Source organism: Ursus americanus, chromosome 3, assembly GCF_024610735.1.
Source record: "Ursus americanus isolate L20-20 chromosome 3, mUrsAme1.1.p, whole genome shotgun sequence".
Classification (NCBI taxonomy): Eukaryota; Metazoa; Chordata; class Mammalia; order Carnivora; family Ursidae; genus Ursus; species Ursus americanus.
In genome coordinates this window covers 97,789,996-97,815,166 of record NC_142129.1, presented here as the reverse complement: position 1 = coordinate 97,815,166, position 25,171 = coordinate 97,789,996, and the positions used below count along the sequence as shown (strand labels likewise).

At 51.5% G+C, this 25,171-nt stretch overlaps 1 protein-coding gene across 3 annotated transcripts in view; it reads left to right on the top strand.

Moving 5' to 3' along the window:
- The window catches only part of GRB10 (growth factor receptor bound protein 10), a 177,974-nt gene extending 159,666 nt beyond the window's left edge, over window positions 1-18,308 (top strand). For all 3 annotated transcript variants that reach the window (XM_045788518.2, XM_045788516.2, XM_045788519.2), the window contains 6 exons: window positions 4,981-5,058; window positions 5,855-5,971; window positions 6,799-6,865; window positions 7,055-7,142; window positions 16,452-16,545; window positions 17,802-18,308. In XM_045788518.2, coding sequence (XP_045644474.1) covers window positions 4,981-5,058; window positions 5,855-5,971; window positions 6,799-6,865; window positions 7,055-7,142; window positions 16,452-16,545; window positions 17,802-17,948 — 591 coding nt within the window. In that variant the 3' untranslated portion in view covers window positions 17,949-18,308. The remainder of the gene's footprint in view (window positions 1-4,980; window positions 5,059-5,854; window positions 5,972-6,798; window positions 6,866-7,054; window positions 7,143-16,451; window positions 16,546-17,801) is intronic.
- Window positions 18,309-25,171: the final 6,863 nt, after the last annotated feature.

The window sequence follows — 25,171 nt, the reverse complement described above, 5'->3', positions numbered from 1 at the left end:
GGAGATGGTTGATCCATCCGCCCTCCCTATGCTTGCTCTTTGCCAGGTCTCAGTCTGGACATCATCTTGCCTGGTGTCCCCCTGTATCCTCTCAGAGAGCCAGGGCTGCCTGGCACTCAGAACATCACAGATGCTCAGAAAAATTGAGCTGAGTGACAGCAGGAACCACCCAAACTCCTGTGTCTGGCTGTGACCTTTCTTTCTTTCTTTTTTTTTTTTTTTTTGAAGTTCTTCTTCCCTCTTGTCTGCCTTGTGTCCTGGGCAAGGCTGGCATCGACCCAGGGGCAGCAGGGTCAGGGGATGCGGGCTTGGACCTCAGAGAGTCTGGGTCTTGGGACAGAGACCCAGGGATCTCGCCAGCACAGACTAACGAGACATTGGGCTGCACCTTTTTACGGTTGACCAGAGGAGGTCTTGTCAGTACTAAGTGATGGCAGGTCCCCCGAGCTTTAGCCCTCAGACTGTCCTGTTCCCCAGAAGGGGGTCAGACGTACGTGTCCTCACTTGGAGGAAGCATTGGCTTTCTGCTGACCCCGGTGTATCCAGGAGTCACTCCTGAGTGATGCCTAATATTGCAATAGCAATTTGCATTGTATTAAAGTCTCAGGGCTTGTTGGAGAGGAACATCTTACTTTGAATTAACCAAGGACCTTTCTGTGCCTTTAAGTACCATCACAGATCCTCTTTAAAGAGGAGCTTGATTGAGCCTACATAGAAGACGGGCATTGCTGTCCTCAGATATGCTTAGGGGAGAAAGCCAGTGGGTAGTATCTGCTGCTGTTCCTCATTCCTTCCTATTACGTGGTTTGTTAAATAATTTCATAGCCATAGGGGGTTGTGGGGGGAGCATTAAACTTTGTTAGTGTGCTCTATTATCTCCTCCCCCACTTCTAGAAGTTTCTGAAACTGCCGTAGAAATTCCTCCCCAGGAGGGAGGTATGGCTTCATGAGCATGGGTTTCTGTAAGGAAGGTCTGCTGTAGCTACGTACCAGCACACACGTGCAGTTTAAATGTCCGAGACAGTTTAAATGTCAGAGAGTCGCCCCCTGCAGGATGCCTGAAGCGCCTCTGCTCAGAAGCCCTTGCTTGCCCAGCCCTGTGCTATCGCTCCCCATCCCCACGCCTGCCTGCACTCCCTGTGCTGTGTGGCAGGCTTTCTGGCCACACCAGCATGAACGACGAGAGCAGGACAAAATGAGAGGACGAGTGAAATATATCAGGAGTAGAAACAAAGGTGCATAAAAACCAGTAACTCTTCAGATGAGGAGAGGAAATACCTACTGTGCTTCCCTAACTACTATTGTGTTCTAAAGTCAAAAGAAAATGTGTGCAAAAACAAAAGAAACCTTAAAGTTGACTGCAAAATCCAGAAGGCAAAATATAACCACATTTCTTTTTTTAAATGAGTTTCTCTAAGTTTCCGGGAACGTTCAAACTCTGTGCCACGCAAACGGTAACAGACCAGGGAACCAGCACCTCACATGGAGATGTTGGTCAGCATCCTATTCCTGGGGCTACACCATCCCTCGAGAACCTGCTCAGATTTCCTCTCCTCTCCATTAATAACTGAATAACACTGTGGCTTATTCGTATACCTCCTACAAGACCGTAGCTCCCTCAAGGTCGAAAACACATCTTGTACTCACTTTGTGTTCCTGGAGTTGAGCCTGGTAATATGAATGGTGACCCCAAACCCTTGTGCAATCTTTACACAAGGAAATAAACTTCTATCTTGCTTAAGAATGTAAATGTTAGGGGCGCCTGGGTGGCACAGCAGTTAAGCATCTGCCTTCGGCTCAGGGCGTGATCCCGGCGTTATGGGATCGAGCCCCACATCAGGCTCTTCTGCTGTGAGCCTGCTTCTTCCTCTCCCACTCCCCCTGCTTGTGTTCCCTCTCTCGCTGGCTGTCTCTATCTCTGTCGAATAAATAAATAAAATCTTTAAAAAAAAATAAAAAAAAAAAGAATGTAAATGTTAAATGTTTAAGTCCATTGCAAGAGAAAGGGATTGGCATGTTATTTATGTTACTGTGTTCACCACCCATAGGACAACATGTAGGGGGAGGCCATTTTCCAACATGGCACACATTGAGTCCCTAGAGCCAAGAGTCGCCATTCTCCTTAATGTGGGAGCATCCCTGCGGTCCCTCTACAGACAGATGCAGAACACCAGCTGTTGCTCACCTGTCTCCTTTGAGAAAATGTCTGAGGGTGTCGCATCCAAGCAGATATGAATAGGAAATAAAGATATTGCCAGAAAAGGGAGCGAATAATTCTATGGCTATGCAGTCTTCTTTTCATGCAATAGAAGGAAGTGTAAAGGAAAAAGATTGATTGGACCATAAGTATGTCTTTAAAACCCACTCACCTAAAATAAAAAGGAAAATAATATTAAGTAATTGGCACTGTAGGTTGTGTACGGAGGGTTAATAATCTAAAAACTGTCAGGCACTTACACCAATAAAACTACCGCTCTGAAGGCTGGAATATTTATGTGAAAGTGGGAAAAACAAGAATTCCTAGTCATGGAACTGCAAAAAATAAGTGTGGGAAATAGATAACTTCTTTAATAATGAAGGCAAAAATAATATTTAAAGGCTACGATGCAAGTAAAACAGTTTGACACCTACTTAAAGATAAGCTCCTGGGTCAAGGACGAGTCCTTTGAGTGGGTTATGGGAACGGAGAACAGTCTTGGGGTCATCCTGAAGACGGTGTGTGTGTGTTTCCCTTCTTATTTTTTCTTTGGCCTTAGTTTGATGATTTTTCTATACCGTTTTGAAAGATCCTTAGATCATTGATTTAAGCCTTACATTTTCAGCTATGTTTCAGACTAAAACGTTGCCTCTAGTTTAGTTGCTGTTTGTCACGTTTGTGTAATTATTCGATTCAGAGTATTTGCACGTACGTGTGTGTGCATGCACACCCCACAGACACATCTTAGATGAATACACACACGTATACACGTACACGCACGGTGCGTGTTATCCGGTCACACTGGTTTAGAGTATTGACACCTCCTTGACACCGATTCTTCGGTCCTTCTGAAATCTGCTCTGTCATCCGCATCAGTGCTGCCTGCCCGAAGTCTTACCGCCTGACATTGCTGTAGGTACGCCAGCACGTTCTCGAGTGGCGTGTGCACGGTTTCTCCTCTTCTCTGTTTCTCTGCCTTTCCGGGTCCTTGTATTCAGGGCGCGTCTCTGACAAACATGGCGTAACCGTATTTTCCCCTCTGATCATCTTCATGTTCTAATTGGCATTATTTCTTGGGAAGGATATCCTTCAGTGGATTGTTAATAATTGTGCTTACGTCTGCCTCTTGCTGTTTGTTTTCACTTTGTCCCACCAGCCTGTATGCTTCTTTTTCTCTATTTTCAATATTTTTTTTTGTCAGGGGAGACTCATCAGTTGTTTTTATTCCTATTTTTAACCTCCGTCCACATTGTTTCTCTCTTCCCTGGTGGTCTCCTGGTAGTCACAGTGCGCACCTTCCCCTCGCTGGACCCCAGCGTGCCCAGGTGTCCCCACCGTGTCTGGGCCGGTGTGAGAAGCCTTTGAAGTATCTCGTCTTAGACTTTGGTTCTTCCCGTATCTTCAGCCACTTAGGACCTAGAAGAGACTCTATCGTTATTTGAATTCCCTGCATGTCTACACCAATTCTCTCCTGGCTTTGTGTCCCTCTCAGGGACCATAGGTACACAGAGTTCTCCCAGCGTGGGTCTGCCAGCAGTGGCTTCCATTGCCCGAGTTGGGTTTGTCTGCTGTAGTTCTGTCTCACCTCCACTGTTGAGGGAACTGTCCACGGACCGTGGGGTCACTTCCGCCCACCCCCCTGGCCCATTCCACTGCCTTCTCTCCACGTGTCCATGGAACTCAGCTGTCCTCCGCGTGTGGCTTCTGTGACCGTGGCGTGCGCTCTTCCCGCTTGTGTTTGTCTCTCTGTCTCTGTTTTCCACAGTTGTGCCAGGATGTGCCTGGGCGTGGGTTTCTCCCTGGTAGCCAGCCCCTGGAACCTGTACCCTGTCGTTTTTCTATCCATTCTGGAAAATGCTGGGCCAGTAGTTCACCAGTGTTTCTCGTAGCCCATCCCCCGTCTTCTGGGAGCATCAGCACACGCATGGTAGACCTCTTGGTGGTGTCCCAGCACTTCTGTTCCGGACACTGGAGGGTACCCTGTAGGGTCAGAGCTGGAAATGAGTTACCTCTTGATAACTGTGTCTCCTTGCCCAACCTTCTTTCTTTTCCATGTGGGCAAGTAGGGGCCCGGGGCGCAGGCGGGTGTGCGGACTCCGCTCATTGCCCAGGCACTCATTGACAAGGCAGCGTGGACTGCCGGTGGGGAATCGAATCTAGACCCTTACTTTACCATGACCTTGAACACCCTGCCTCACTTCCCTGTTCCGTCTGTTACTTGTAAGATGGGGATAAAGGACACACTTCCTCATGTGGAGAGTGGTAAAGGGAATAAAGTGCTTGGAGCAGTGCTTGGCCCATAGCAGCACGCAGTAAGGGTGACTGTGGTGCTCGGTCCTTTTCCTTATGTTTTTAAAGATTTTTTATTTACTTATTTGAGAGAGAGAAAGCACGAGCAGGGGGAGAGGCAGAGGGAGAACCAGACTCCCCCGCTGAGCAGCGAGCCCAACGCAGGACTGGATCCCAGGACCCTGGGATCAGGACCCGAACCGAAGGCAGACAGACACTTCACCAACTGAGCCCCCCAGGCGCCCCTCGATCTTATTATTACGTTGTCACTGCCTACTTCTCCCTTGCCCACCCAACGTGAGCAAGCCAGTCACGAGCGGGGGTAGGGGTGGGACGGACGGTCATGCAGGAGCGAGCCTGTGCGCTCACGGCGGCGGCTGGGGTATCGCTCCCTGTTCGGTGCTCCGCGCGGTCCTTCCCTGCAGGGTCTGCCGTGTCCGGGGCTTGGGGGGGCTCCTGGGGCCCCGCGGCTGACGCTGGCCTTCCCCCTGCAGTACGGGGTGCTGCTCTACCAGAACTTCAGGATCCCGCCCCCACGGAAGGCCTTGCTCCCCTCCTTCTCCACGCCGGTGGTGAGTACAGCGGCAGCGTCACAGCGGAGCGCGGGTGGTGTCAGGACGGGTGGTCGCCAGGAGCCGGAGCGGGCTGTGTGTGGCGCCCCGTCCCTGCGGGGAGCCGGGTTTGTCTGGTCAGCGGTGTGACTGCTGGGGACGGAGCCTGCACCAGCCTCTGGCTGTTCAGGGGCTCAGGGACTGTCACCGGCCAGTCCAGCTCCCTCCCGGGTCGGCCGTGGCACCGTGGGCACGGGTAGGCTGGAGCCTTCCCTGGTGAGCGCTTGGAGCTGGGAGTGAGTGTCCTTGTTCTCAGGACGTACTCTCCTTCCCAGAGGTGCAAGAACACTTTCCTCTCAAAACACGACCTTGAAGCTCCTCCAGGCCCCTTTCTGGGGGAGGCCAGGTGTCCATGGGGAGAGTCCGCACATCGCCCGGAGCTGAGCCCCTGGGGGGGACTTGGTGGCTGGTGAGGGCTGAGCTCTCCCCGGCGTTTCCACTTCTCTGATGTGTTCCTGTACAGGCTGGGGGCCTGCAAGGAGCCCCACCGCCCAACCCGGCGGCACCCCACGGCCTCCAGTGGCATTTGGATGCCACGAGGGGGCTAGAGTGTCTCTTACCCCCTCAAGAGAAATGAAAGCCGTCTTTAGCTCAAGGGCCCTCCTGCTACTGAGTTCCACCTGAACCTTAGAGTGGGGGGCGGGGTGTTCCCGTCACCCCCTCCCGGCCTCCTTCAGGATGGTTTTGCACCAACCTCCCCGAGTGCCGCCGGGGCCCGGTTCCCTACATTTTAAGAACTTGTGGCCTTTCCTTCCAGCGCAGCGTCTCTGAGAACTCCCTCGTAGCGATGGATTTTTCTGGGCAAACAGGAAGAGTGATCGAGAACCCGGCCGAAGCCCAGAGCGCAGCCCTGGAGGAAGGCCACGCCTGGAGGGTAAGGCCACAGCCAGTCCCGTGGACAGGCCCCCTCGCGGGTGGCACCCCCCACACACACACTGATCTCCAAGAAGAATGGCCCTGTGGGTGCCGTAGGGGGGCGAGGTGCTGGGGAGGGGAGGGTGGCCTCTGAGTCTCAGCTCGGGGCTCCTCCATGTTGCCAGCACCCACGACCCTCCCGGCTCCCATGGGAGGAGTGGGGCAGGAGCAGAGCCTTCTGACCTTGTGGCTCCCACACATACCTGCTCCTGCTGGTGGTGGTCAGTGGCCGTGTGTGGACAGCACGGAGCCCACCCTCGTGTGGCTGCTGGACGCTCACATCGTGGCTCGACCACTAACCAGCTTGGTGGCCTTGGACAGTCTCTTCCGTCGGAGGCTCATGCTCCTGACCTCCCGATGGAAGAATGTCACCCTCATTTCAAATTCTCTGAGATTGGCAGACAACGTACAAAGCCCGAGTCCGCCGCTCTGGCCCAGAGAGGTCCCTGAACCTTAGCTTCAGAGCGTGTTGGAAAGGAACGTCCCCACAGCCCGGAGACTCTGTAAGGACAGTGTTTTCAGTGGAGAAGCTCATGCTTTTCTCCCAGAACTTACCCGGAATTTCACTGTGTGCGTCTTCTGTGTGCGTCAGTCCTGGGATCATTCAGATTCCCCGGATGCTTCTGTTTTCACGATGGTGGTCAGACGGGGCAGCTGGGTGGCTGTCCCTCCACGGAAGGGGCCCCATCACCCCAGCCAGGCCTCCCCCCGACGTGTGTGTCCCCGGTGGCTGGTGGGCCGTGTCGGTCTGCTGTCTTAGCACTAACACGGGCATTTCTTCCGCAGAAACGAAGCACACGGATGAATATCCTAGGCAGCCAAAGTCCCCTCCACCCTTCCACCCTAAGTACAGGTAAGTGCGGCCCGGCGGCCTGATACTTTTATGCACAACGAAGATGAAACCGCTCCCATCCCTCCCCAGCCTCCCCAGACTGGTGGGGCCCTGCCTGCACCCCCAGGGGTGTAGCCGTGCGCGCAGATCGCCAGTTTGCTGTGCCTTCAGGGAAGCCGATCTGCCCTCCTTCTCTCTTCCCTCCCGCAGTGATTCATAGGACGCAGCACTGGTTTCACGGCAGGATCTCCAGGGAGGAGTCCCACCGGATCATTAAGCAGCAGGGGCTGGTGGACGGGTAAGGAAGCGCTGTCCTGGAGAGCAGGCGTCTGCCTAGGTTCTGTTGCACTGCGTGCACCTTCTGTCTGGTTTCTAGAGATCCTGGATGGCGGGCAGTCATTAGAGTCTCAGTTTAAAGAGGGGAGAACGTGGCTCAGGGTCAGCGTGGTGCGGGGCGGGCTCAGCTAGCCAGTGGCCGAAGAGGGATTGCTACCCATCCTGTCCACGCTCCATTACGAACTTCTGCCTCTGTTGCAATTGAGACGGACCGAGAGCACAAGCTGGTAATTTTTCATTAGCAAGGCAGGGGCACACGGAAGAAATATGATTTTGTTTACATTTTATCATTTATTGCTGAGAACAAACAACCCCAAACCTTCGTGGCTTCAAGCCACAGAGCTGGATCATTTGCCACGGTTGGAGTCTGGAGTCGGTGGAGTGTGTCCTCACCTGGGCCAGCTCGGCTGGGGACGGGTCTGCCTCCCTCCAGGGTCTGGAGGCTGGTGTTGCTGTTGGCTGCAGAGATGGGGCGACTGGGCGTGTGCCAGCAGGCTAGTCTGGGGACACTCACACCGTGGCTTTCGCAGGGGTCCCGATGCACAGGCCCTTCTCAGCGCTAATATCCTGTGGGCTGATGCACGCCCCGCAGCCTTGCTCCCGTGGCCGTGGGCCGGGCCGCCCAGGGGCATGGATGCAGACCTGTGTCCTTGCTCCCCACTCCCAGCAGGAGGCGCACTCTGGTGTTCCTGCCCTTCATCTGTTAAAAATTTTGCTATAGAAATTTAAAAATTTACCTATGGACTCTGGGAAACAAACTGAGGGCTTGAGGGGGGGGGTGAGGGAATGGGATAGGCTGGTGATGGGTAGTGAGGAGGGCACGTATTGCATGGTGCACTGGGTGTTATACGCAACTAATGAATCATCGAACTTTACATCAGAAACCAGGGATGTACTGTATGGTGACTAACATAATATAATAAAAAAATATTATAATAAATTAAATAAATAAATAAATAAATAAATAAATAATAAAAATGTACCCAGGAGAGAAGAGGATCGTGAGCCCCCATGTAATCCTTGTCTGGTTTTGACAGTTTGCTAATTTTAGTTTGTCTGTGTCCCTTCCCACGTGATTGGCTCCTCCCCGCCCCTCCTCCTCCCTCCTCCTCCTGGAAGATGTTGAAGTAAATCGCAGACATTCTAAATTTTTACCAGTAAACATAGTTAGTGTGTCTCTAAAACATAAACACCCTTGTCTTTTGACACAACCACAAAATCATTGTGCTCTTAAAGAAATAAGCAAGAATTCCTTAAGATCATCTAAAATCCAGTCTGGGTTCAAATTTCCCTAATTGCAAAAAGAAAAAAAAAAAACACCTTTAAATTGAGTAGGTTCAAATCGGGGCCAACAAACTGCATTTGGGGGATAAGCCTCCTCAGGTATGACGATCTCCCTCCGCTTTCCTTCTCTTTCCCTTGTCCTCCTGTTCGTGTTTTGTGGAGGGACTGGGTGAGTTGTAGCCGCGAGGTAGCCGAATGCTTGGCGTTTCCCTCGAGTGAGGGTCAGTTTGGAGAAGAACGATGGGTCTTCTACCACCTGCCTGTAGTGACAAATGAGTTCTTTTCGTTTAAACTGTGATTATGTACATCGATTCTTAAGCATTGGACTAATTTCAGTCAACACTTAGTATTTTCGATGCCCAGTGTGCCCTGTCTTTGGCCAGCAGGCCTTTTTCAAGTTGGTTCCTGAGTTCTTTGGATCCATCACGAACAGTGTTGGATTCCAGGTGTAACAAGAGAGCGTTCAGCTCCCGCAAACGTTTCTCTTCAGAGCCGCGTTCTTTCTAGTGGAAAATGGTGTCTGGTCACCACAACCTGTAGGTTTTTTCCAGGGACAGAGCTAGAACAGAGGCTTTTTTTTTTTTTCTTTTTTTTTACAGTGGAAAAATAAAAATTTGAAACCCTTTCTTTATGGGGTTCACATTGATAAACCGCCAAATCAGCTGGAAGATTACAAGGTTTTTACTTGATTTTACTGTATTTCTCTTCTCTTACTCCGAAAATGTTACTAAAGACGTTATTGTTTATAAATACGTATTTTCCCTTTGTCTTACCACATCTGGAAAATATTCATGTGGTCCTTGTAATACCGAAGGCACGTTCCGAGCAGGTCGTGTTCAAGCACCACGTTTAAAGCATTTCCTCTCCGGGGTTCTAACAGCAAAGCATGACGTACTCAGTGAGGTTCATTTGTCTCCGTTTGCTTTCAGTTTTTCCATGGATCTGATTTGTTTTCTCTTTGGCTTAATGCTTTCCGTTACATTATATAAAACAGTCCCCCAATGTCGAAGTAAGAACAGTGAAACCAGGCGGATTCCCTGTGGATTCTCTCCTGCCCGCCGCAATTGCCCCACGATAGGAACCCATTTTATGGGGTCTTTTCCTCCTCCCGTTGTTTTCAGTGTGAATGTAAGCAGAGCGTATTTGCCTCCTGCTGGGCCCCACCTGAAACACAGGTACAGCCTGCACCTGCTATGGGAGGGTCCCCCGGCCCCCTGGCTGACATCAGGACATTTGGGGCGCTGTTAACACTTCATATTTCCGCTGCTGCTGATGGTAGCCAGACGTGTGTGGGCAACAGCTTCCCCACGGCCCCTCAGGCTGCGAGGGGGTGTCTGTCTTTCTCATCTGTCATTGGGGAGGCCAAGCCTCTTTCCAAAGATTAAGACCTCAGGCGTTTCTTCTTTTTTGCCATTCTGAGCTGTCTGTTTATATCTTTTGCCCTGTATTCTCAGTATGGTTTTTTGCAAACCTTTCCTATGTTACCATGTATCGTTTTGATTTTGCTCGTGGCTTGTGTTTGTTTCCTGTTTGGTTTAGGTTATACAGACTTTTTAACGTAGATTTTATGTGGTCACATTTATCAGTTGTGTCCCTTTTCCTTCTGGACTTTTGAGTCCTTGTCATGTTTGTTTTGGCCGCTCCAAAATCGTAAAGGAGTTTGTTTCCTTTCTGTTCTAGGAATTCCTGTTGCTTCTCTTCTTTCCCTCTGTCTTTTTTCTCCGTTTTTTTCTGTCCGTGTATTCATTTTTGTTTGTCTGGATCCCAGAGGCATTCAGAACCTGTTGATTCTGGGATGCTGTGTAAAGAATGAGTCCTATTTATTTTTCCTATGCGGGTATAACATTGTTCCAAAGTACTTATTGAAAGGTCACCCTTGTCCTGCAGCAGCCCTTTTTTAAAGCATTAGAAATGAGTCCTCCTACCCTGTGCTGTCTGATGGCTGCTGCCCCCGCCTAAGGAGAGGAAAACCCAACAGTGACACTTTTTGTGTTCAGGTGTGTGTGGGGTCCCGGGCTTCCTGCACAGACTGGACCCGTCCTCAGCCCCGAGCTGCATCACAGGGGAGCCCCACGATGCTCGGATGATGTCACCACGTTTCCGTGGGATCCATTCCAGGGAAGCCCAGTGGTTCACTTGCCAGGGGGTATCATAGTGCCATAAAAGTGAAGCTTCCAGGGGGATGGGATTTGGCATCATGGCCACTCGTGATGGTGGCACCTGGGTCGCTGTGGAGTGGATGGAACCTCAGAGGCCACGTGGAGATGTGTGTGACTGAGGAAGTCCCCCTGTGATTCCCAGACAAGGCCCAGCCAGGCCCACTCTGCCTTAAAGGGGCTGCCCCTGTGCGTGGGAGCCGTGCGATCATTCGGCACACTCGGGCCACTAAATTGTGTGTCTGCACCTGTTTTGTTTTGTTTTTTAAGATTTTATTTATTTATTTGAGACAGAGCACGAGCTGGGGGAGAGGCAGAGGGAGAAGCAGACTTCCCACTGAGCAGGGAGCCTGATGTGGGACTCGATCCCAGGACCCTGGGTTCATGACCTGAGCTGAAGGCAGACGCTTCACCGACTGAGCCACCAGACGCCCCATGTCTGCGCCTGTTTAAAAAAACAAAACAAAACATGTTTGTCTTTTCACCACTTCCTGGAATCCTTGTTGGCAAGGTTTCTGTCCTTTCAGGCCTGGAGACGAGGATGAGCATAACCTCTGTCACCTTTCCTCCCACAAACCAGCCCTCCTGCTGGTGTTTGCCCCATGAATAAGCAGGATTTTCTCTCTGGGGTAATCTTCAGTCCTGATGTCAGGGTGGTGGCGTGCTGGAGAAACCGAGAACAGGATAATAGGACCCATTCAGGTGTCATCACAGTGAGGCCAGACTTCCATTAATTCCTGGGCACTTAGGGTGGAAATGTGTTGGGAAAACAAGGTAAATGAAATAATCAATTCCTAATCTTGACTGCTCCCTGCAGAGATAATGAAAGGAAGCCAATTTAGAGAGTCTAGCAATGCAGAGAAAGTGACTGAAAGTCAGCCTTAGCCTCAAATGACATAGGGAGTTAGGAAGAGGGGCCAGGAGGAGACAACGGAGCCTGGAGTCGACCCTGGAGGGGTCTTTGAAATCCCCGGTATCAGGGTGCACTGAAATTGCTGCCCGCCTCCTTCCGCTCTCACCGCCCACAGCCCATCCCACAACCTGGAAGAGAAGGCTCTTTCCAAGGGCTGCTCTAGCTCTGCGGTCCCCCCTGCCAAATACCCTCTGACAGCTCATGTCATCTTCTGCATCATTCCCGGCTCTGTCCCGCACCCTCCCCACCCCGGCCTTGTTCACACTCAGGTCCAGCCCCACCCGCCCCTCTGCAGCCCCCACTCTCCAGCTCTGTGCTGTTGGTGAGCCCAGGGGAGCACACCAGTCCTCCGCTGGGTGGAAGGAAACTTCTTTGTCCAGATTTGAGGTCTTTGCAGCTTTTCCACCCCCCCCCCCATGGCAGGGAGAGGGGTCCTGTCCCAGGGCTAACACATCACCCCAATCAGCACCTTGACAGCACTCACCAGCCGTGGAGGTACCGTCTGTACACACCTCCTCAGATTTTACCCGTGGCCCTGTCGATCCTGGAAGCCAGGGTTCCTCCATGGCTAAGGCTGGCTGTGTGACCCTGGGGAGTTTGCTTAACTTCTCTGCGCCCCACTTCCCCCATCTTGAAATGAGAACAATGACAGGGTCACTGCGGGGACTACACGAGTTGATGAGTGCGCAGAGCCTCACTCGTGCCCCTGAGCCCTGTTGCCCTGTGGACCGCTGTCAGCCCCAGGCATAGGCCCCTCTCTGCTTCCAGAGCCCGCCAGTGAGCACATTTGCAAGAGCTCCCCCCAAACCCAGTCCTTACAGCTTTCCTTCCTGTGCTGGGTTCCAGATTTCTGTCTTTTTTTTTTTTTTTTTTAAGATTTTTATTTATTTATTTGCCAGAGAGAGAGCGAGAATGAGATAGATAGCACACAAGCAGGGGGGAGTGGTGGGCAGAGGCAGAGGGAGAAGCAGACTCCCCGCTGAGCAGTGAGCCAAATGCTGGACTCAATCCCTGGGATCATGACCTGAGCCGAAGGCAGTCACTTCACCCACTGAGCCGCCCAGGGGTCCCCGTGTTCCAGATTTCTTGACCTGGCCGTATCGCCTGGCGGTGCCTGCTTGCTGCTCCGGCTGCTCCGGCTGCCCCGGGGTCACATTCAGCTCCGCATGCACCTGTCTGCAGCAGGAAGTGGCCAGGAGCTACCTAAGGTGACAGGACAGAGAGGGACAGCCCAGCTTTTCCTGTCGGACAGCCTGGCGTCCAGGCAGCTCCTGGTTTTCTGCTTATATATAACCCAGAATGTAACCCAGAATGAATGGGTTGGAATGAAATAAGCCGGAAGGCAGATCTTGAGGTAGACGAACAGGGTGTGCGGCACTGCCCAGGAGAGGGGCGAGACCCCCTGGCCCCTTCGCGGTGCTGCGTGGCAGGCGCCCCACACCTACCCCCCACATGGGGCCCGCCCCACGAGTCCTGGGACTCCGCTCTGCTTGGTGTCTGCCAGAGGGTGTTCAGAAGAACGTGCCTCCTGGGAACGCTGGGACAGAGAGGGGGGTGGTCATGCAGGACTGGAGAACACTGCGCTCCAAGCCTCTAGGTGCCCACAGTGGATATTCCCATTTAAAGGCTCTGAGAAGCCCTGTAGTAAAATAAAACGCCTTTCGCCTTTTTATTTTATTTTTTTTAATTTTTTATTATGATATGTTAGTCACCATACAGTACATCCTTAGTTCTTGATGTAAAGTTCCATGATTCGTTACTTGCGTATAACACCCAGTGCACCACGCAATACGTGCCCTCCGTAATACCCGTCACCGGCCTATCCCAATCCCCCACCCGCCTCCCCTCTGAAGCCCTCGGTTTGTTTCCCAGAGTCCATAGTCTCTCATGGTTCATTTCCCCCTTCTGTTTACCCCCCCTTCATTCTTCCCTTCCTTCTCCTACCGATCTCCCTGCTATCCCTTATGTTCCATAAATGAGTGAAACCATATGATAATTGTCTTTCTCTGGTTGACTTATTTCACTTAGCATAATCTCCTCCAGTCCCGTCCATGTTGCTGCAGATGTTGGGTAATCGTTCTTTCTGATGGCTGAGTAATATTCCATTGTATGTATGGACCACATCTTTTTAATCCATTCGTCTGTTGAAGGGCATCTCGGCTCCTTCCACGATTTAGCTATTGTGGACAATGCTGCTATGAACATTGGGGCGCATATGGCCCTTCTCTTCACTGTGTCTGTATCTTTGGGGTAAATACCCAGTAGTGCAATTGCTGGGTCATAGGGTAGCTCTATTTTTAACTTTTTAAGGGACCTCCACACTGTTTTCCAAAGTGGCTGTACCAACTTGCATGTCTCTTGCCCTGTCAATTTTTGCCATTCTAACTGGCATAAGGTGGTATCTCAGTGTGGTTTTGATTTGAATTTCCCTGATGGCTAATGATTTGGAACATTTTTTCATGTGTCTGTTGGCCATTTGTATGTCTTCATTGGAAAAGTGTCTGTTCATATCTTCTGCCCATTTTTTGATTTGATTATTTGTTTCTCGTGTATTGAGTTTGAGAAGTTCTTTGTAGATCTTGCATACCAGTCTTTTAACTGTAGTGTCATTTGCAAATATCTTCTCCCATTCCTTGGGCTGCCTCTTAGTTTTTTTGACTGTTACCTCTGCTGAGCAGAAGCTTTTTATCTTGATGAAGTCCTACAAGTTCATTTCTCAAAGCACTGGAACAAACAGTCCTTAAATTTGTGTGGAACCAGAAAAGACCCCAAATCACCAAGGAAATGTTGAAAAAGAAAAACAGAGCTGGGGGCATCACATTGCCAGATTTCAAGCTCTACTTCAAAGCTGTGATCACCAAGACAGCATGGTACTGGCACAAAAACAGACACATAGACCAATGGAACAGAATAGAGAGCCCAGAAATGGACCCTCGGCTCTATGAGCAACTAATCTTTGACAAAACAGGAAAAAACATCCCATGGAGAAAAGACAGTCTCTTCAATAAATGGTGCTGGGAAAATTGGACAGCTACATGCAAAAGAATGAAACTTGACCACTCTCTCACACCATACACAAAAATAAACTCCAAATGGATGAAAGACTTCGATGTGACATCTCCAAATGCAAGAGAAAAGATGAACTTGTGGGACTTCATCAAGATAAAAACCTTTCTCCTTTTTAATACAGGCCTTTGCCGTCCTGTTTAGCTGCTTTCCGTCCTGACAGTGGAGTCCGGAAAGGACGGCTGCACTGGTGCTGGTCGGTTGGTTTTCCTAGGGCTAAAGCGGGGCTCTTTGTCACGTGGATTCCGGCTCTGGGGCTTTTCTCTCTTCCTGTCTCAGGTACAGCTGTCTTCGCAGCGAAGGCCGGTTGCGCTCGCGAAAGAGTGAAGATTTCTACTTCTTTGTGCTATTCGGATTTTTATGTACTTTTTAGCCTGAAATATATTCGCATTGTGGGAGAGTTGCCAGCGTCATATTATGCGTTTTCTCAGCTACCCCAGCTGTCAACACTGCGGCCCATTTGCTTTATCATAATCTCCCTCCATCCCTCCCTCCTTTTTTTGTCTGAACCCTTTGGGAGGTAAGTTACAGACAGCATGAGGTCCCTTGTTTCCTGCTTATTTCAGTAGAAAATTTGTGAGAACAAGGACTTCTTTTCCATAACCATGGTATCATTGTAAAAATCAGGAAGTAGGTAGGGGCGCCCGGGTGGCTCCGTGGGTTAAGCATCCGCCTTCGGCTCAGGTCGTGATCTCAGGGTCCTGGGATGGAGTCTGCGTCGGGCTCCCTGCTCAGCGAGGGATTTGCTTCTCCCTCTTCCTCTGCCCCTCCCCCTGCTCAAGATCTGTCTCCCCCCTCTGTTTAATAAATAGGTAAAATAGATCAATTAAATAGATAAAATTTTTTAAAAATTGGGAAGTTTAACATCCATGTGGTTCTGATCTCCAAGGCACACACTTACTCCGGTTTTGCCAGTGGCTCCTATTACGTCCTTCATGGAAAAAGAAAACAACGTCTTAATTCTGAATACTTCTATGGGGACACGTGTCTTTAGCCTTTGTCCTTTGTGGACACTTGTGACACAAAGAAGCCAGTTTTTGCAGAGTGCACCTTGGCGTGGGTGCGTCTGGGTGCTCGGGGATCGGCCGAGTCATCACTTTGCAGGGAGGGACACGGAGTCACCCCTGGCTGGGCAGGGTCGGCGGATTGTCTCGTTCCTGGTGGTGGTGCCTCAAATACCAGCTGGTGACAGTATCGGCGGGGTTCTCCGAAGGACAGTCGCTGTGTTTCCCTTTGTAATAAATAAGTTAGGGGGTGATGGTTTGAGAATGAAAATTCTCTGCCTCTCATCAAATTTCATCCGCTGACATCCGCTCCCATGGACGATCTGCTTATTTGGTGGTAACCCGCGGCCGTTGCCAGACATTCGAGGACCCTTCATCCCTTCCTGTGTGTTTAGCTGCCCTTCTGCTCTAAGGAAGATCCCTTTCTTCTCCTCTCTTAATTTACTTGCTCATTTATTTATAGTATCTGTATATGCTCATGGGTTCCTGTTTTTTCCTCTGGGTTATAATCGATCGCTTCTGATAGTTACTGTGATGCTGCCTCCTGGGTCATGACCCTTTGAGCTCTGAACTTCATGACTTTCCGGCACACACCATTCCCGATGTGTCGTATACTTGCCTGTCCGTGGCCCTGCGTCCTTTCAGTGGAAAATGACGTTCAGAAACCAGTCCACAGGTGCCTCAGATGCCCAGGCATCCTAAACCATCGTGGCTGCAAGCCTGTCTTATCCTCGGGAGCAGGGAAATGCGGGTGTGGGTGAGTGTGTGCATGTGTGCAAATATACAGACACGCATCTCAAGTCTGGACTTTCAAAATGTACGATCAGCTGATTTTTTTCCATTCCCAGGCTATTTCTCCTCCGAGACAGCCAGAGCAATCCAAAGGCTTTTGTGCTCACACTCTGTCATCATCAGAAAATTAAAAATTTCCAGATCTTACCTGTAAGTATTGGTAACTTCTCACTGTGCCCTGTTGTTGTTTCCTGGGTTTATTCTGAATGCAATTTTCAGATCCTAAACTAACCAAACTACAGGTCGTTCAACGTCAGACAGGGCCAAGCTGACCAGGCACATGCCTCCCAGAGTCCCTTGCAAGGTTTGTTCTTTGAAATTGGGAACACACCTCCCAGAATTCACCGTTTGGTTGGGGGGTAACATATACAAAGTTGACATCAGATGTTTCATACAATTGATATATTCTGCGGCTAATAACGTTCCTGAAATGTTTCCTGTGGGACCCAAACCCAGGCCATGTTCTGCCCAAAGAGGGTGGTGAGGTCTTTTCCCCTCAGAGAGCCACTCTGCCCAGTAGCAGAGGAAAGCCCTGGGAGGCCTGCACCTGTTGCACACCGTTGCACCTGGTGTTTCTGAAGCCTGCTTGAGCCCAGGACGTTAGCGTCTCAGGAATCCCGCAGGGACAGGAGGAGGAGCGGGAAGGGAGTGCAGGGCAGCCCGGTTAGCTTTTGTGCTGCCCACACTTCCAGCTGCGTCCCGACGATGCCCTCGCTCTGCCCATGAGGCAGATGGAGGAGCCAAGGCTCTCAGAAGCTTGTCCTGGGCCAGCTTCCCAGACCCCACAGAACATTCTGCGCCAACCTGGGATTCGACCCATTGGGGCGGGGGGGGGGGGGAGGCGCTTCCTTCAGGGTTTGCTCTGTCTGCCCCCGTTATATTGTTGACACAGACGCTCTCCTTCTCAGAGCCTCAAATCAAGTGAAAAGCCGTTTTATGGTGGGTGGAGTGGGTAATGCCATTCTCCCAAATAACCCCAAGTTCTGGAAGCATCAGAAGGATAGTAGCTGGAGGCTTGAGAGCAACAAGACTGGAAAACAACAGGTCCCCTGGTGCCTCTGGCAGTATTTTGGACTTTGGAAGCGGTTCTGAGTTTATTCATCACGAGAGGTTTCAAGCCAACCAGCTCCATGCCTGTGGTGTGGTGCGACTGGCCCCTTCGCACTGCACCGCAGTCCTTGAACTTAACATTCTCTGGGTTCAGACCGGCCTTAGGAATGTTGCTCCTTCTGGAAAGTACCGTGGGGTCCCTCCATTTTGGTGGAAATAGCTACCCAACATGGCAGGACCTGGGAAAGCCCTTTTCCTACCTGCCCTCCCCGGTCCCTTGCAGTGACCCCATTGTCGTGCTCTTTGTCCCCAGGGGTGTGGCCCCTAACTCGGCGTGTGTTCTTGTGTCCCTCTAGTGCGAGGATGACGGGCAGATGTTCTTCAGCCTTGACGACGGGAACACCAAATTCTCCGACCTGATCCAGCTCGTTGACTTTTACCAGCTCAACAAAGGAGTCCTGCCTTGCAAACTGAAGCACCACTGCATCCGAGTGGCCTTGTGACCTCACACTGACTCTTGGCTGAAGACGGGAGGAAGCTGACACTGGAACGGGGACGGGGGGTTGTGCGTTGCCAAGAACACACGTCTGTTCTGCACCCCGGGGCGCAGGGTCCGTCGGTGCCCACCCACCAGGATGGACTCGTGGCTGGACTCACGGAATGATTTGCTGCTGCGGATCCCACGGGACCGCCTCCCTCCGCGCCGGCCAGATCGGGGAGGCGGGAGAGAGCAAACGCAAATCGGAGGAAAAAACTGGATCAATCGTCTTGGCTGGGCCACATAGGAACGAGAACCCAAGACACGTAATTGGAAATGAACTCTTGCCCTGGAATAATCTTGACAATTAAAACTGGTATGTTTACTTTTTTGTATCGATCACTTTTTGCACTCCTTGTTTTCAATATTGCCCTCGGCCCCGGTAGGAGGGGTGCGGCTCTTCCGTGCGCGTGGGGACGCCGGGACCGCGGCGAGGGGGCAGACTCCAGAGACTGAATCCGGGCCCCCAGGTGTTTCCAGAGGGTGGTGCCCACCCTGTGCAGGTGACCGGAGGCGGCTTTGGCTCCCAGGTAACAAACCACCCCCAGCCTTCCCCAGAATACTTGATGAGCTTTTTTTGTTTTAAATAAAAGGTGTCACCTGTGGTAGTCATTGGGCCCGTGGTGTGGACACAGGCACCCACGTCTGCCAATCACTGCCGTGTGCACAGATGTCCCCTACACCCATTGCGCGTGTGTCCTTCACAGTTCCAGAGGTCCGGGTGCTCTGAAAAGCTCGCTGGCCCACTGCACAGCAGGGCTGAGTGACCTCACCTCTAGCTGGACGTGGAGAGTGTCCCTGGGGACCCCTCCCCCCGGCGCCCAGTGTCCACCGCTCCCTCTCAGCCTGTTCTAGAAAGATCACTGCCTTACCCCCCACCCCCACGGTAGCTTGGGGCCTTTCCTGGCTGTTGTTCCTCTCGGGGTTAAAGGATCTAAAAGGAAAACAGGACCTGCTTGGCTGCCAGTGGTAGCCGGTGGGTTTCCATGGTGATAAAGACGTAAACATTGGAAAGGGCACGTCTGCAGCCCGGCACGGAAAGGTCCTCGCTTGATGACCTCCGTCCTGCTGAAAAGCCCCACGAGCCAGCCCAGGCGGAGCCCCCCTCGGCGGGCTGGCACGCAGAAGTACCTCACGACCATTGTGGGCATTGGAGAGTCTGGTCAAGACAGCACTGCTTCCCCCTCGGGGGCTGAGTCACACGGTGGCTGGACTGTGCCCCCCACCCCCTCTGCCCCGTCCCCTTAGTTGAGTCATCCGGTGTGACAGGGCCACAGCTTTACCTGCGGTCTGTGCAAAGCAGAAAGGTCTCCCCTGACAGGCCTGGGAGATCAGTCACCACACAGGACTGGCCCCCCGGGTGCCTGACTCTGCCCCACCGCTGTGCCCCCCACGAGCTCACGCCCAGGTGGGACCCACGGGACCTGCCTCGGTGGCACCGCTGTGCTCTAAGACCTCGAGGGTGTAGAAACACTGTATTGTAGTTTACAGTCCTCACTCTGCTTGTTTTCCACAAAATGTCTACTTACACAAGTGCAGAATTTTTAGTAAAACGTTTTTAACCGTAAACGCTCAGTCGCGTTTTCTTCCTTTCGTAGCCAGTTCATCTTTCAGACCGCCGACGGTCGGCTGACTCCCGAGGCCTGCCTGGCCACAAGCTTCCAGGGCGCTCCCCCTCGGACCGGTGTTTCGGTTACACTGTTAGACATTTTTCTCTTCACTGGTTGGAAGTAGAACCTGAAAGCAGTTCGACTTCTCTCTTTCTCTGTGCGTAGACCAGTAGGATGAGACTCTCACGTCCCCTCCGCTAGACAGCACCCCCAGCATCTCGTATTTATACACATGCATTTTATTTAAAAGGAGCTTGAAAGCGGGACTCTGACTCATGGTCTGTGTGTTGCTGGTTTGACGTCTTCTGTACCTTCTGGCCGCGGTGAAATGCCGGGTGGAGGGTGGGAGGCCCTGTGCCTGGTGGCCGGAAATTCCACCGGAAAGCAGCCAGCCCCTCGAGGATACGGGCGCCCGGCCCAGCCAACCAGGGGCAGAAGGACGTTCGACTTTTATTTTTGTATTTAAATGACATGAATGTAAATGGAACAGCTCAGGGTCGTTTTGGAGCCTGTTGACTTTCTCTCTCTCTGTCTCTCTCTCTGTGCCTGTGATTTTCTTTTCTAAAAGGAAAACCCCACGTAGCAGCCTGGACTTAGTTGGGAAGGATACCCAACGCTTTGGGTATTGGTGTTGAAATAGGTGAGCTCTGTTACCTTAGGTCTTTGAGTTCCAGAACGTTGTATTCGCTAAACTTGGAGAAATATGTGCCTCAGTCTAGCTGTTTTGTCTTCTCTTTTCTGCACTTCATACCTGACGGTTTGACCAGTTGGCACACCTGTCCGGGGCAGGACCTGCTCGTGGCGGATCGTGATGTCACCGGGCAAGTGCGCGGTGACTGTAAAACGGCCTGACGGATAAACAGTTTCAGGGAATGCAGATGGTATTACGAGACAAAACCCTTATTCCACGTGCTTTTCCCCTTTCTGTACATAGCTCTTCGGCTCGTGAACCTAATTGTATACTTTCAGGTATTTTTGTACAAATGAGAGACTGATGTTCTGTTTCTGGTAATTAGAAATAAACATTACTACCGTGTTCTTCATTTTCCACGCTCGTGTGTCTGTTGCTGTATTTTGGAACACTCCAGCAGGCCCGCCCCCGAAAACTTTGAGGATAGTGTAGGATAGCAACAGTGCGTTTCTTTGCACTGGTTAGACACTAGTTGAAAAGGAGTTGACGCGTGACATGCGGGCCGGGTGGCTCCGTGTCGCTGCCTGGATGGCCTCAGCGGCCTCTTCTGCCCACACCCCCACCGCAGAGTGTTTCAGAGGTAGCCAATCTCCACTCAGGTTTCACAAACACCTCAAGGAACTCTTATAAAAGTTTGCATTTGAGAAATCCAGTGCATTGTGGGTGCTGCAGTGGGACCACGACAGTGGGTCAGATCCGGGTTTTCTAGTCAAACTGACAGGAGGAAGGAGAGAATGGACGCCCCGTGTCTCTGCTTCCCCAGGACCTCACCAGAGAGCCTGACTCTTCTCCTTGCCTCTGGTCACACACACCTTCCAGACAAAATTCCCATAATGATACATTAATTGGCGATAGAACGTTGTTCCCGTGGTGGTTCTATTGCAAATTACCACAGTGTCATTTTGGGCAATTATGGAATTTTGTTCTTTGAAAGAAGAGTGATGACCACTTCTCTCAGAAAATAAAAACCCCGTGGTAACCACACACTCAAGCCCACGCACGTGCCAAGTGTCTGCAGGAGCTGGAGCAGAGGGTGCCCAGGGCGGCCCTGAGTCCAGCTGGGAGATTGGCATGTGAAGGATGAGCGTGAAGGTGACCAGAGGCAGACGGACAGCACGGCCTTCTCTAGGTGGGCGCTGTCCGATACCACCAGGCACACACACCTGTTTAAATGTAAATTTTAATCAATAAAAATAAAATGAAAAATTTAAGTTCAGATTGCACTAGCTACATTTTTAAGGGCTCAACAGCCACAAGTGGCTAGCGTCCACCACGATCGACGGTGCGGACATAAAACACTTCCAACACGGCAGAAAGTTCTGTGGGACAGCGCTGCTCTGGGTGACGGACCGCGAATGCCTACGTCACGGAAGTGGATGAGCTCGAGGAGGGTCCGTCTCTTGTGTCTGGTTGGTGCTGTCAGTGGGCAAAGCTCAGCCTCAGACCCAAGGTGAAGGGTACCCCCCGCTGAAGTCACACCTGTGCCCCCCCCAGGTAAGACACACTAGCTTCCTTTTTGCACGACAGAAGGACACTGTGCACTGCCTTCGTTTCCTTTGGCCCAGCCTGCTTCCCAGTTACAATGGAATGAGTGGTTTCACATCAGACACGCGTCTTGTGTATAAAACAGCTGTGTCTGTGTAGCCCGTCCTCCAGCCCCTGACATAGAGGACGCTTCCCGATCTGACAGCGACCTGCTCCATGAGCAGATTTCCTGGACCGAGCCCGAGTGGGAAGGGTCCATTTTCTATTGCCCAGATTCGTGCCATTAGTGATTCTCTCTCCAGACGGTGTAGCTTTAGTATCTAAATATACAGTGTGTGTTTGCACACAAGGGCCCTGCGTGTAAGCAGGCACCGCATCAGTCCTCATCGAAGACACAGCCACCTCGTTCCCTGCAGGAGTAAGAACAGGCCATGCACTGCTTCTTGAGAGATGGTTTTGTATGAGCGATCGCACTGGAAACAGGGCTCATTCTTGATGCGTTTCTATGATTTAAACCTGACCCCCACAGAACACTGTTCGTGAGCTACGGCGGGCGTCACGAGGAGAGCACTGTGGGCTTCTCCCAGACAACCAGCAGTATGCCCGAGTATTTCACTTTGTGGGCTCTTTTTTAATTAGAGGGAGGGGACTCGCATTATTTTTTATTTCGTGCCAAAAGTGAAGTGGCCTTCATGTCTTGTTACTACACTATTTTCAGTTTTACATAGAATCTGACGGTGCTGTATTTCTGAGCTGGTTGAGATGTTTTCCTATGGTGATTGGGACATAGATGACCTACCTCAGGGCCGTCTGAGTCCTGCTGTGAAATTAGGCTCCGCAACCTGAGCCAGACTTGCTTTCTGACCCTTCCCTCCCAAATAGGTACCTTCAGGATGACTCCACACGGATGTCTTCCTGGCCTCACTCCGGAGTGTCTGATCAGTGAGGACAGAAGGTGCCATGGGACCCGGCCCCACGTGACTCGGGGTGCCTCCTACTGGGGAGCAGAATTCTAGAGGCTGTCAAGGGAGCAGGCCTGTGCCCTCGGCCACATTTCAGTGGCATAACTTGGAGAACCATGTGACACACCTGTGAAGGGACGTGATGGATTCAACCCACCCACTCATCAGAGTCACATTGGGAGCTTTGAGGCTACACATCTCCAGGCCCCTCTTAAGCTTTTGGAATTCAAGTCTTTGACATGGCGATACAATGCTTGCTCACAGGCCCCTGCAGGTGGGTGAGGTCATCTCCAGCTCAGCATGGTTCCCGAGATTTATGGTGCATGCATCTGCTCTATTTTTATCCTTCCCCAACCCTTCAGGAACTTGCTGAGCTTCTAAGTGGAGAGCTATTGGTGGGCTGTTGGGAAAGGCTGAGGCTTAAAATAGAAGTCCTTGAAGCTGCCCCCGGGAGCACCTGTGGGAGCACCCCTGGGAGCACAGGACCGGCACAACTGTAAAGGCTTTAGGGAGGCTCTGGCCCTGGCAGGACGCAGGCAGCCTCCAGCCCATGCTGCCACTGATGGGCCCCGTTCGGCCCCCCGGTGCAGTGCCAGAGGTCCCCGTGCTGTCACCCCCACCTGGGCACACCAGGCTGCTCACTCTCCCCGCTGGGTGGGGCTGGTTCAGGTGTGCACAGCCAGGTCATGTGCAGTGAGGCCTGGACTCCGTCTCCCGCTTCTCCAACGGGGCTCTGTCCACTCTGTAAGGTTGTCATCTGCACTGTCACCCACAGAGCCCATCAGGGGCCTAACATAGCAGAGATGGGGCTTCCCACCAAGGCTCTGGGCAGGCATCAGCCCCTTGCCAACCTGAGCCCCCGGGGGCACCCTCCCATCCTGCCCTCTGCTAGCCTCAGCCATCTGTCCCCTCTGGAAGACAGGCTACCCACACCGACTCTGTCCACCTCCCAGGAGAGGCTCAGGTTCAAACAGGAAGGGCCACCTGTAGCGCAGTACCTGGACCGTCCTTTGTGTGCAAGTAGAGGAGCGGATCCCTCTATCTGGTCAGCTGTCAGAGCCACAGAAGAGCACTGGGCCGCGGGTCCCCATGCAGGGGTGCATCGCCACCCTCAGGACCCACTGGCGTGCCAGGCCCTCTCCTGAGCTGGAAATAATACTGGAAACGGAAGCAAGAAACTCATGGAAGGAAAACCACAGATAGCTAGGAACACGTGACTCTCGTTTTTTTAATTCAATAAAAAATAAACATAGGAGTGGCCCATCCTAGTGGCCTTCTCGACCTTTTTTGCCCATTGTTTCATCCTCCGTTTAAGATTTTACAAATCTTGACCAATTTTATTTCGATGAAAAGAGAGTATCCGTAGTGGCTTTTGAAGCTTGATGACGACCTACGGTAAGAAACACATTTCTACTGTGACGCCGTGCACATTATACACACGAGTAATGGAAACAAGAGTTTCAGAAAATAGTATCGCCCTTACCAGGTGCAATGCCCCTGTTGCCTCTTTGATTCTACTCCAATTTTTAAAATGCTGGTCAGGACACCTTCACAACCAATTTCTTGATCCAACAGTGCTTTGAGAAACTGAGTTGCAGTAGCACAAATTGGGGAATTCATAGCACCCAAATCCAAGTCCACTGTAAAGCTATAGCGATTCAAGACTGTGTGTTTTTTTTAAAAGATTTTATTTATTTATTAGAGAGAGAACGAGTGTGGGGAAGGGCGGAGGGAGAAGCAGCTTGCCCGCTGAGCAGGGAGCGTGACGTGGAGCTCGATCCCAGGACCCTGAGATCATGATCTGAGCAGAAGGTAGACGCTTCACCGACTGAGCCACCCAGGCGCCCCAAGACTGTGTATTAATGCAGTGCCTGGGTGGCTCAGTTGGTGAAGTGTCCAACTCTTGTTTTCAGCTCAGGTCATGATCTCAGGGTCCTGAGATCAAGCCCTGCATCAGGCTCCAAGCTCAGCAGGGAGTCTGCTTGAGATTCTCTCTCTCCCTCTCCCTCTGCCCCTCCCCCTACTCATGTGCACGCTCACTCGCGCTTGCTCTCTCTCTCAAAAAAACAAACAAAACTGTGTATTATTGGTGAAAGAACCGATCCATGGAACACAACAGAGAGCCAGGAGCAGACCCCCACCGGTATATTCAGCTGATCTTTGACAAAGAGTGAAGGCAACCCAGTGGAGCAAAGACAGTCTCTTCAGCTATTCATGGGGGATCCACCGAAGGTCTGCATGCAAAACAATGAATCTAGACACTGACCTCACAGCCTTCACAGACACTAACTCCAAGTGGACCACAGACCTGAATGTAAAATGCAAAACTATAAAATCCCTGGCAGCTAACAGAGGAGAAAATCTAGATGAATATAAGATGTGGTGATGACTTCCTAGCCACAGCAGCAAAGGCCCGATCTGAGAAAGTGAGAATTGACAA